Source organism: Dipodomys merriami, unplaced genomic scaffold (genome assembly GCF_024711535.1).
Source record: "Dipodomys merriami isolate MVZ:Mamm:240054 unplaced genomic scaffold, mDipMer1.0.p SCAF_62, whole genome shotgun sequence".
In the NCBI taxonomy this organism is placed as follows: Eukaryota; Metazoa; Chordata; class Mammalia; order Rodentia; family Heteromyidae; genus Dipodomys; species Dipodomys merriami.
Window position 1 is genome coordinate 1,475,293 of NW_027206202.1, and position 12,778 is coordinate 1,488,070.

General features: G+C 46.1%; 1 protein-coding gene across 1 annotated transcript; it reads left to right on the forward strand.

Annotated features, from left to right (window-relative positions):
• Positions 1–8,836: 8,836 nt before the first annotated feature.
• On the forward strand, positions 8,837–11,147 carry LOC138814969 (selenide, water dikinase 2-like). Its single transcript, XM_070004131.1, has one exon. It carries the CDS (start codon positions 9,018–9,020, stop codon positions 10,362–10,364), a length of 1,347 nt encoding a protein of 448 aa, XP_069860232.1. The 5' UTR covers positions 8,837–9,017; the 3' UTR covers positions 10,365–11,147.
• The last annotated feature ends 1,631 nt before the right edge of the window (positions 11,148–12,778 follow it).

Below are 12,778 nucleotides of genomic sequence, written 5' to 3' on the forward strand. Positions count from 1 at the left end.
TCTAAAATAACTTCTTATTAAAAATGTAAATGTACTTCTACTTTTCTCTGGGAAATGGAATCTCAACTTATTCTAAATTTCCTTTTTTTTTACTAAGCTGTCTTTTTTTGTTTTTCTCCCATGATAACAGAAAGATTATTACAGGAAGAATACCAAGAGCGAGAGGCGCTCAAGCCTCAGTACTGACACAAATACACACACACACACACACACACACACACATACACACAACTACTGATTATCTGCAAGAATGCATTTTGATGGATATTACAATAGAAACTTTCTTTTTTGGGGGGTCCAGTCGTGGGGCCTGAACTCTGGGCCAGGACACTGTCCCTCAGCTCTTCAGCTCAAGGCTAGCGCTCTACCACTTGAGCCCTAGTGCCACTTCTGGCTTTTTTCTTTTTGCTTATGTGGTGCTGAGGAATCGAATCCAGGGCCTCAGGCATACAAGGCAAGCGCTCTACCACTGAGCCACCTTTCCAGCCCACAATGGAAACTTTCAAAATAAGGATATCAAGCCAGGCACTGGTGGCTCACGCCTGTAATCCTGGTTACTCAGGAGGCTGAGATCTGAGGATCATGGTTCAAAGCAGACCGGGCAGGGCTGGGAAGGTGGCTCAGTGGTAGAGCGCTTGCCTTGTATGCTCGAGGCCCTGGGTTCGATTCCTCAGCACCACATAAGCAAAAAAAGAAAAAAGCTGGAAGTGGCGCTGTGACTCAAGTGGTAGAGTGCTAGCCTTGAGCTGAAGAGCTGAGGGACAGCGCCCAGGCCCAGAGTTCAGGCCCCACAACCAGACCCAAAAAAAAAAAAAAGCAGACCGGGCAGGAAAGTCCTTGAGACACTTATCTCCAATAAAAACCACTAGAAAACAGGAAGTGGTGCAGTGGCTCAAGTGGTAGAGTGCTACCCTTAAGTTGAAGAGTGCAGGGACAATGTCCAAGCCCAGAGCTCAAGCCCCATGACCAACCAACCAACCAACTAATAAATAAATAAATAAATAAGGATATGTCACTGGCAAATGATCAAACCATCTTAATAAGGTTTTTATAATAAGTGTTTTTAGAGTTTCATATGACTATGACATGTAGATATGCCAGAAGTATTTAAATCACTGAGAAATTAAAAAAAAAAAAACAGGCTACCAGTGACATTCTTACTTTACCTCTTAGTTTCTACCACATTCCAATAAAGTCATTAAAAAATAAAGTCATCAAATTATGAATCCATCAGTGGATTAATTAATTGATTAAGCTAGAGCCCTTATGATTCAATCACCTCCTTATGTGGGGTGTGTGTGTGTGCGTGCGTGTGTGCGTGCGTGCGTGCGTGTGTGTGTGTATGTGAGCGCGCCTGCACGTTCGCATGCGTGTGCATCTTCTACTTCTACCTTTGTGCTGGTTAGAGATTTTTCTGCTCAAGCTGGCTTTGAACCTTGATCTTCAGAACTCATCCTTCTGAGTAGCTAAGATTACAGGCATGCACCACCAAGGTCAATGAACTCAGGTCAATCACCTCTTCCTGACTGAATCTACCAGGTAGGCACCAGATCTTCAACACTTGAGCCTTTGAGGAAGGGGCGGGGATTTCATATCTAAACCCATGCTTCATTGACTCACATGCTTTAGTCCAAATGAGAAATATAGCTCACTGGATCTCAATAAGAAACAAGATAAAGATTAAAGGGATTCTTTCCAATACTCATGAGATGTCACTAAGATTCCTCTGGGGAGGCCTGTATGGACCACCAGCCCAAAGGGACATAACCTTGTAACTCTAAGCCCCAGTGAGTTGATCTCTAGCCAAGACAAATTCATAACTTTGTGTTCATCAAGTGAACATTGCTCTCAAGTAGCAATGAGCTAGCCATAAAAAAAATTTGGTGGATGACAGGCTGGGAAGGTGGCTCAGTGGTAGAGTGCTTGTCTTGCATGCATGAGGCCATGGGTTTGATTTCTCAGCACCACATAAGCAGAAAAATCCAGAAGTGGCTCTGTGGCTCAAGTAGTAAAGTAACTAGCCTTGAGCTGAATTGCTGAGGGACAGCACCCAGGCCCAGAGTTCAGGGCCCAGGACTGGAAAAAAAAGAATTGGTGGATGAAACTGTACCCTAGAAGAGCCCTGGAAGGGTTAAGGCCACGATGTGGGGTGGTTAGTATCATTGGGTGGTCCCAGGAGGGAGGTAGAGCAGGAGTCTTGAGGTCTGTCAGACTTGAGTTTGCATTCTCACTGTGATCCTAGTTGTTACCCACCCCTCTTACAAACACAAGACTCTTCACTTCTCACAGACCTACTTTTCTGTAAAACAGAAGTCTGGCTGGGTGTGCTAGTGCACCCCTAAAATCCCAAGGGGTACTGAAAAACTGCAACACCTGGAATCTTTGTCTCTCTGGTGTCAAAGAATGAGTCCCCAGACCTAGAAGAAAAAAATACAATGGAAAAGATTTATTGAAGAAAAAGATAAACAGAGCTCCTGCTAAGTTGGAGGGGTCCCAAAGGAGGGTATTACCTAGGGGTGCATTGTACAGGGGCAAATAAGGTATCTTTAGGGGAGAGCTAAAGTTCCTTCATTGGACAGACTGAGGGTCACGCAGTCCACAAACCCAATCAGAGGCCCCATGCAGCCTGTACAAGCACTCCATGCCTTTTGATTGGGTGCCCATTCCAACACACCCCTCAGGGATCCAATCAGCCTGGTATTCCTATGCAAGTGGAAAAATGGGCCATGAAATGATGCCCAAGGGCCTCCAGTGTGTGACTTCTCAAGGTCATGGTGATGTGATGTCTTGGGCCATGGAGAGGGATGCAGAACCCCTGTTGGAGGGGAGCTTTTCCCCTGATTGCCTACCCCAGACCTTTCTTTGTGCTTTCACAAGTACTCAGGAGGTTGAGCAAGAGGATCCCACATTCAAGGTCAGCCCGAACTACATAGTGACACCACAGAAGGAAGGAAGGAAGGAAGGAAGGAAGGAAGGAAGGAAGGAAGGAAGGAAGGAAGGAAGGAAGGAAGAAAGCCATTTTCCTGGGGCTACTTTGAGAATTGAATGAGGGCATAAATAGATGCAAAATGCTTACCTCTAGCTCATCAGCTAGTAGACGAGATGGTATAAACTGTGTAAAAGGATGTATTCATTCACCAGTGGTTATTACCATGCAAAAATGCTAGGACAAAACAAGGCAGCCCTGCTTGGTGGAACTTGTGACTGAGTGGAGCAGATTACACAAACAAATAATTACCAGTTGTAATCGAGAGGGAAAAGTCCAAAGAACCAAGAGCAAATTACCAACATCTGATTTAGTCACTTTTTAACTCAGGTGAAGTGATTACAGATTAATACCTTCCCCTTAGAGAGAGAAGGATCCTTCATGTGCTTTATAGCCACAATTTTTACAAAGTTGTTTTTTGCCTTTGGGGCTTTGGCCTTTCAGTTTATAGAAATGCAGCTTCCGTGCACTAGAATTTCCTCAAGGACACAGCTCAAATCCCAAAGGTTGGTTGTAGGGGAGGGAGGTAGAGCTCAGTGGTAAAGTGTGAACCTAGAATGAAAATAATAATAATAATATGATGTTTTTTGTCCCTATATCTGTTATTTTATCACTGTTATTTTATTCTATAAATCTTTTTTTTTCTTTTGTGCCAGTTCCAGAGTTTGAATTCAGAGCCTGGACACTGTCTTTTGGCATTTTTTCCCTCAAGGCTGGCACTCTACCACTTGAGACACAGCTCTATTTCTGGCTTTTTAGTGGCTAATTGGAGAACAGAGTCTCATTTTCTGCCCAGGTTGGCTTTGATACCAGGATCCTCAGCCTCCTGAGAAGTTAGGATTACAGGCGTGAGCCACCAGTTACTTAAAAAAAAAAAAAAAAAAAAAAAGCCAGGCACTGGTGGCTCACACCTGTAATCCTAGCTTCTTAGGAGGCTGAAATCTGAGGATCATGGTTTGAAGCCAGCCTGGGTAGGAAAGTCTGTGAGACTCTTATCTCCAGTGAACTACTCAGAAAAAACATTGGAAGTGGTGTTGTGACTAAAGTAGTAGAATGCTAAACTTGAGCACAAAGAGGCTCAGGGACAGTACCCAGGCCCTGAGTTCAAGCCCTAGGACCAAACCGCCTACGCCCCCTCCCCCCCCCCCCCACAAAGTTGTTATTTAAAACTTCTCTTTTTTTCCCCGTTAATCCTAGGTTTTAAACTCAGGGCCTAGGCGCTGTTCCTCAACTTTTTGCTCAAAGCTAATGCTCTACCAATTGAGCCACAGCACCACTTCCAGCCTTTTCTGTTTTTGCAGTACTGAGCAATCGAACCCAGGGCTTCGTTCATGCTAGATGAAAGATTATTAGACTTTGCCAGAGAATCACGCAGACATCCAGGTACAGAGAACAAAAAAAGGTTTATTGCTGGAAAAGGGGGCCGGCAAGACCCCTTCTCACAAGGGAGAAGCTATTGTCTGAGGTGACCTATATAACCTAGGAGGTTTAGGAGGCGCTAGAAGAGGCTAGAAGGCGGAGACTCTGGTGTGGACATGTGGGCCAGGGGCTTCATCATGGCGGACTTGGATCTATGGCTGCCATCTAAATAGTAGATAAGGGTCCTGCAGCTGCCTAGACCTGAAGATCACTTTTAAGTGGCTCCTGTTGTGGTAGCTGCCCCCAGAGAAGTGCCATCCCAAGGTAAAAGGGGTTGGAAATTGATTATTTACTGCCTTTACTACATGGGCCTAGTATTGCTTAGGAAGGGAGCATGCTAAGCTGTGGAGAAGGGAAGGCGTGGACTAAGGAAGGGAGCTCATTTCGCTAACACTAGTCAAGCACTCTACCACTAAGCCACATTCCTGGCCCCAATTCTCTTGCTTTTGAACAAATTTTATCATTTAAGACTGTACCTCTTAACAATACCTGGTGCCATATGCACCAATACTGGTTCACATACATGCAAATGTTGACTTGTTTCTCTTTATATATATAATAAGCAGTATAACCTAACCCAGTTGGTCTTTGGAGCAGGTTGAATTCCTGTTTTGACTCTAAGCTTGATGTGATCTTTCATTTCCTTCAATTACTTTTAAAAATAAATTTATAGCCAGGTGCCAGTGGTTCACACCTGTAATCCTAACTATTCAGGAACCTGAGGTCTGAGGATCACAGTTAGAAACTAGCTGGAGCAGAAAAGTCTGTGAGACTCTTATCTGCAATAAACTACTCAGAAGATAGCTCAGTGGTAGAGTGCTTGCCTTGCATGCAGGAGGCCCTGGGTTCGATTCCTCAGCACCACCTAAGCAGAAAAAGCCAGAAGTGGCGCTGTGGCTCCAATGGTGGAGCGCTAGCCTTGAGCTGAAGAGCTGAGGGACAGCGCCCAGGCCCAGAGTTCAGGCCCCACGACTGACCAAAAAAGAAAAAAAGAATTTAAGGTTGTGCCTATTAAAACTGTATTATCTCTCAACTTACATATTTTTACTTTTTTACAGTTACATAATGTCTAATGTATAAAGAGTCTCATAATTACTTCTTATTATTTTGCTATTGCGGTTATGGTAATTGAGCTGGAGTCCTTCTGTATATTAGGCTCAACCACTGAGCTATATCAGTTACCAGAGGATAGATGACGGCCCCTAGCTCCCAGTCCTGGGGCTTGAACTCAGGGTCTGAGCACTGTCCCTGAGCTTCTTTTGCTCAGGGCTTTCACTCTACCACTTGAGCCACAGCATCACTTCTGGCTTTTTCTGTTTATATGATACTGAGGAATCAAACGCAGGGCTTCATGCATGGTAGACAAGCACTTTACCACTAAGCCACATTCCCAGCCCAAAGACTTCAAATTCTTGAGATCCACTCCTGAAAAGCATTTCAGGGTGTCTAACAAAAAGGAGACTATCACAAGGTAGAAAGTTGTTTTGTTATAGTTATTGTTGTTGTTTGTCGGTCATGGGGCCCATACTCTGGGCCTGGGCGCTGTTCCTGAGCTCTTCAGCTCAAGGCTAGCACTCTACCACTTGAACCACAGCACCACTTCCGGCTTTTTCTGCTTATGTGGTGCTGAAAAATCTAACTCAGGGCCTCATGGGTGCAAGGCAAGCACTCTACCATTGAGCCACCTTCCCAGCCCACAAGGTAAAAAGTTTTAAAAAGGTTTGCTTTAGTAAAAAACAGAGCTAAAGGAAGAAGAAATAAAGAAAAACATTTCTTGCTCCTCATACAGGAAACAAGAGTCTCTATCTGTAGCTTTTTTGCTTTCTGAGCTGGGAGAATACCTATAGTCATGTCAGACTAGTGACTCTTTATCCCATCCAAGACCTAGGTAGCCTGCAGGACTTCCTTCTATAAGACATACTTTCCAATCTGTCTTTACCCAACCACTTATTTTGGTTTTGTGTTTAAAAAAAAAAATTCAGGGGCTGGGAAGGTGGCTCAGTGGTAGAGCGCTTGCCTTGCATACATGAGGCCCTGGGTTTGATTCCTCAGCACCACATAAGCAAAAAGAAAAAGGCCGGAAGTGGCACTGTGGCTCAAGTGGTAGAGCACTAGCCTTGAGCTGAAGAGCTGAGGGACAGCGCCCAGGCCCAGAGTTCAGGCCCCATGACCGGACCCCCCCCCAAAAAAAAAAAAGTTAAAAAAAAATTCAACAGGTCAGAAGTACAATGCATCTTTTATTTTATTAGGTAGTTGTACAAAAAGGTTACAATTCCATAAGTTAGCTTATGAGTATACTACATCTTCATAGACATTACTCCTTTAATTGTTCTCCCCCATTTTCCCCTTCCCATCCTACCTTCAAGTTACATAGTTGAGTTGTGTTTGTTGTATTTGTTTTGTTCAAGTCCTGGGCCTTGAACTTGGGGCCTCTGAACTTGCTGTCCCTGAGCTTTGGTGCCCAAGATAAGCACTCTACCACTTGAGCTATAGCTCTGCTTCTGGCTTTTTAATGTTTAATTGGAGATAAGAGTCTCACAGATTTTCCTGCCTGGGCCGTCTTTGAATCAGGTTTCTTAGATCTTAGCCTCCTGTGTAGCTAGGATTACAAACATCTGGCCATAGTTCAGTTTTTACATAATGACATTGGCTGTAATGACTGCCTATTCCTCTATTCGTGTGTCTCCCATTTGTCCTCCCCCTAAACATGTTTTCACTACCTGGTATTCATTTTGATTCCTCCCCTAAGTGTACCATCAGTTTGTGTATATATGCACAGAACTCTGTATTTGTTATCATTATGTTTGTATTTTAGATACAGCTTCCACATATTAGAGAAAACATGCCATTTTTCTCTCTGAGTCTGACTTATGTCACTTAACATACTTTTTCCAAGTCTGTCCATTTTTCTGCAAATAACATTCTTTCTAATGGATGAGTAAAATTCCATTGTATGTATATACATTTTCTTTTCTTTTCTTTTTTTGTTGGTTGTGGGGCTTGAACTCTGGGCCTGGATGCTGTCCCTCAGCTCTTCAGCTCAAGGCAAGCACTCTACCACTTTAGCCACAGTGCCACTTCTGGTTTTCTGAGTCTCAGAGTTTCCTGCCTGGGCTGGCTTTGAACCATGATCCTCAGATCTCAGTCTCCTGAGTAGATACTGATGGGCATATGCCACATTTTTTTGATCCCTTCATCCATCTGTTAGTACAATGCATCTTGATCAGTGTCTCCCTTTCCATATTTCTCTCTAGTTCTCAGATTTTTACCATTTCAAAGAAGCATATCTCTTAACCTTGTAATTTAACAAGGAGGTAGGTATGGTGGGAAGCGAGCTTAGTTGCTTTTTTCAGTTCACTCCTTTTTTTAACTTCTCAATCTGGACCTTTTGCTATTTCTTGAAAATAATATATTTTCCCTGTCTCCTCATCTCTCTATCCATCCTACTTCACTTAACACTATCATTTAGTTTAATCATGATTGATAAGCACTTCACGTGTTATTAAGATGATAATGCAATCAGTACAACAATAAATACAGTATCCCACACGGATGCATAGAACTGTTGGATACAATCCTAGAACTGGAACTGTTGGGTCAAAAGTACTTTGTGCAGAGTTTTTCTTTTTGTTGTTGTTTTGTTTTTTGTCATGGTGCCCTTTGGTTCATGGCTAGCTTTCTACCACTGGAGCCACAGCTCCACTTCAGGTATGGCGGTGATTAATTGGAGAGAAGAGTCTCATTGACTTTTGCAGCCCAGGCTGGCTTTGAACTTGAGATCCTCAGATCTCAGCTTTCTGTGTAGCTAGGATTCCAGGTGGGAGCCACCAGCTCCCAGCCCAGGTGTGTTTTTTTTTAATAAACATTAATAAATCAAACTTAGAGACATGCAGAAGCTTGAATAAGAGCGCACCTAGATAAGGTCAGGTTTTCCACTGCACAGAGGAATGAATTGATGCTGGGGAGGGAAAGTGACACAGAGCACTGGGTGGCAGGAGGAGCCTCGGCGCCCAGCCCGGGGTCCGACCTTCCCGCCCGAAGTGTCGCGGAGCTGCGCGCGGGTTCCGCTGTGTGGATGTCGCCATTTGCTGCCTTAATCTCTCGGGTTGTGTCTCCAGGGCTGTTTTTCTACGCGATCGATTTCGTGTGTGCGGTCAAACGACCTTGGCCGAGATCACTTAGTCATCCTTCGCTTGCAAGAATTCTGGACTTCGGTCCCCGCCACTCCCGAGAGATCATTTAAATTTCAAGCCGGGCGAACGGGACGCACGTGACGTCCCGCCACCCCCGCCGGGATCTTCTTTTGCAACCCGGCAGTTGCCAGCACCTTTCGGAGTGAAAGCGCCCGCCTCTCTCGGGGGGGCAGCGTCTTCATTGGATGGCGCATGTGTCAATCACCAGGTCTCTATAAATAGAGGAAGCCGGCGGCTTCTGGCTCCGGAAGGCACCGGTGTGGCGTGAGTCGCGCGTTGTGGTCGTGCCGCGCGGGCCGCGTGAGGGAGCCAGCTCTTCGGGTAATATCTGACTGTTACTTCACGCTAACTCGAGTAGCATTTTTGTTTTGAAAGCCGTCTCTCCTCCCCGCCTCCTGTCTCGGCCGAGGCCGGCAGTGATGGCAGAAGCGGCCGCGGGCGCCAGCGGCGAGGCGATGGCGGCGATGGTGGTGGCGGCGGCGGAAGGCTCCTCGGGCCCGGCGATCTTGTCTCTGGGCCGGGGCTTTTCGAGCTACCGGCCCTTTGAGCCCCAAGCCCTGGGCCTCAGCCCGACTTGGCGGCTGACGGGCTTCTCCGGCATGAAGGGCTGAGGCTGCAAGGTCCCCCAGGAGACGCTGCTCAAACTCCTGGAGGGACTGACGCAGCCGGCCATGCGGCCCCCGCTGGGCCCCGGCTTGGTTGGAAGCCTCGATGAGGTGGCCCAGGAAGCTGGCCTGCAAGCCGCCGCAGCCTTTCCCACCCTGAGCATTGGGATGGACTCGTGCGTCATCCCGCTGAGGCACGGGGGTCTGTCGCTGATACAGACCACTGACTTCTTTTACCCCTTGGTCGAAGATCCTTACATGATGGGGCGAATAGCGTGTGCCAACGTGCTGAGTGATCTCTACGCCATGGGCATTACTGAATGTGACAACATGCTAATGTTACTCAGCGTCAGCCAGAGTATGAGTGAGGAGGAACGAGAGAAGGTGACACCGCTCATGGTCAAAGGCTTTCGGGATGCTGCTGAGGAGGGAGGGACCGCAGTGACGGGTGGACAGACAGTGGTCAACCCCTGGATTATCATCGGTGGGGTGGCCACTGTGGTATGTCAGCCCAATGAATTCATCATGCCTGACAGCGCTGTGGTAGGGGATGTGCTCGTGTTGACCAAACCCTTAGGAACCCAGGTTGCCGTCAATGCCCACCAATGGTTGGATAACCCCGAAAGGTGGGGTAAGATAAAGATGGTAGTCTCGAAAGAGGAAGTCGAGCTGGCCTATCAGGAAGCCATGTTCAATATGGCTACCCTGAACAGAACTGCCGCTGGGTTAATGCACACATTTAATGCCCATGCAGCCACCGATATCACAGGCTTTGGCATCTTGGGACACTCTCAGAATCTGGCCAAACAGCAGAGAAACGAGGTGTCATTTGTCATTCATAATCTGCCAATCATCGCCAAGATGGCTGCCGTCAGCAAGGCCAGTGGGCGGTTCGGACTCCTCCAAGGAACCTCATCTGAAACCTCTGGAGGACTGCTCATTTGTCTGCCAAGAGAACAGGCAGCCCGCTTCTGTTCTGAAATCAAATCTTCAAAGTATGGAGAGGGTCACCAAGCTTGGATTGTCGGCATCGTGGAAAAGGGAAACAGGACGGCTCGGATCATTGATAAGCCTCGAGTTATTGAGGTTCTACCTCGTGGTGCCACTGCTGCTGCTGCTGCTCCTGATAATTCCAACGCTTCCTCTGAGCCTAATTCGTGAGATGGAATAGCAGAAGTTGTTAGGAACTTCAAGCCTTTGTACACGATGATGGATGAGTCTCAAGTGTTGATTTTAAGAAATTTCCAAAGAAGCCTGCCTGCGTAGTGGTTCCAGCTGCCCTGTCTAGGTGATTCGAATCAAGTCATCAAAAGCTGCCCGTGTGTACATTCCAAGGCCAGAAGTAACATTTTGAACTTGGGGGTGGGAGGGGTAGGGACATGTGTTCATCTCTTGGGTAGATAGATGAGGAGCAGAAAAAAAAAAAAAAAGCCAAAACCTGCTTTCTCTTTTGAAAGCAAGATGAAGATGAAGCTGTTCCAGTTTGATGGATTTGTCTTTGCACTGGGTTGATTCATTTCTGCACAGGGGGTGAGATTATTAGAATTACCTACACAAAAACTAAGTTGCAACATGAAAATGAGAAGCAAATGAGTTTGAACCAATACTATTGATAAGTCTAAATTGTTAAGAGAAATCTTATGATGCAATGTCAAATTCTTTTATTAGATTTTTTTTCTGAGGAACTGTCTCTTTTCCTACTCTGGACAAGAGTTGAGCAGCTTGTCCAATGACTGGGAAAGGAGGACATGCAACCACCTGACTTGGTCTCTATTAATGATGTCTTTCCCTCTAAAGCCCGGTAAGGACTGGGAGAGGCAGAGCAAGCTCTAGAGCCCAGGCCTTGGTGGTCATTAAGATGTTAAATATTGTGCTGAAAAATTCCTGGTGATTTAATTACTAATTTCTTTTGGTTTAATAAATAAAAGGGACTTTGTTGGAAAACTTGTCTGGCTAATGTTTGCTTCTTGGCGATTCTCAAGCTTTTGGCCTTATCAACTAAACTTGTTGATACATTTAGAATCCAGCAAAGTGGAAAGAGTTATTTTCTCTCATCCTGGACCGGAAGGTTTAATACCCAGATTTAGATTTGTATCTTCTTCCTGATATGACACAAAGGGACTGAAAATGGATATATACTTGAGGAATCCAAGGGCAGGAGGAAAAATAGCAAAGGAAAGATTTGGAAAGTGGAAGGGGCTGGGAGAGGGATAAGCCTTAGAAGCTGCCAGGGGAGACCAACAGGAAGTAAACTGATAGGCTCCAGAGGTGCTTAGAAAGGTGAGGGGGTCAGGGCTAAGGATGAAAACAGTTGAAAGCTTTTATGCAATTTAATTAGATCTTTATACTTCTCAAACTCCTCCCATTACACAGGTGACTCACCTCTTGCCTGGGAAAGGGGCAGTCAGGAACACCAGGCACAGCAGAGGACAAAGCAAGAAAAAATGAGACTGCCCACCCTCTTCCTCAACTTAGCCATTAAGTGGAGCAAGGTAGCTAAGTGTTTACCTAGGATGCACAAGGTCCCAGGTTCAATGCCCAGTGTAGCAAGAAGGAACAAATAAAAATCCTGCTGAGGGGCTGGGAAGGTGGCTCAGTGGTAGAGTGCTTGCTTTGCATGCCTGAGGCCCTGGGTTCGATTCCTCAGTACCACATAAGCAAAAAGAAAAAAAGCCAGAAGTGGCGCTGTGGCTCAAGTGGTAGAGCTCTAGCCCTGACCTGAAGAGCTGAGGGACAGCACCCAGGCCCAGAGTTCATACCTCACAACTGGACCTGAAAATAAATAAATTAAAGAAAAATAAAAATTCTGCTGAGCACTGATGGCTCATACATGTAATCCTAGATTCTCAGAACTCTAGACCCAAGGATTGTAGTTTGAAGCCAGCTGGGCAGAAAAGTCTATGAGATTCCTTTTCTGTTGTGAACACACACAGGGAATGGGGCGGGGGTGGGGGGAAGGGGGGTTGGAGGGGGGGAGATGCTGGTGCTTAGACTTGGCGTGGGACTGTCCCTTTCTTGCTCTTGCTTTTTTTTTTTTTTTGGTTGGTCATAGGGCTTGAACTCTGGGCTTGGGTGCTGTCCCTGCACTCTTCAGCTCAAGGCTAGTGCTTTACCATTTGAGACAGTGCCACTTCTGGTTTTCTGGGGTTAATTGGAGATAAGAGTCTCACAGACTTTCCTGCTGGAGCTGGCTGTAAACCACGATCCTCAGATCTCAGCCTCCTGAGTAGCTAGGATTACAGATGCGAGCCACTGACACCTACCCCTTTTTGTAGGTTAACTGGAATTAAGAGTCTCATAGACGGGGCTGGGAAGGTGGCTCAGTGGTAGAGCGCTTGCCTTGCATGCCTGAGGCCCTGGGTTCGAATCCTCAGCACCACATAAGCAAAAAAGCCAGAAGTGGCGCTGTGGCTCAAGTGGTAGAGCGCTAGCCTTGAGCTGAAGAGCTGAGGGACAGTGCCCAGGCCCAGAGTTCAAGGCCCCACAACTGGACCCAAAAAAATAAAAAATAAAAATAAAAAAAAATTAAAAAAAAAAAGAGTCTCATGGACTTTCCTGCCCAGGCTGGCTCAAAC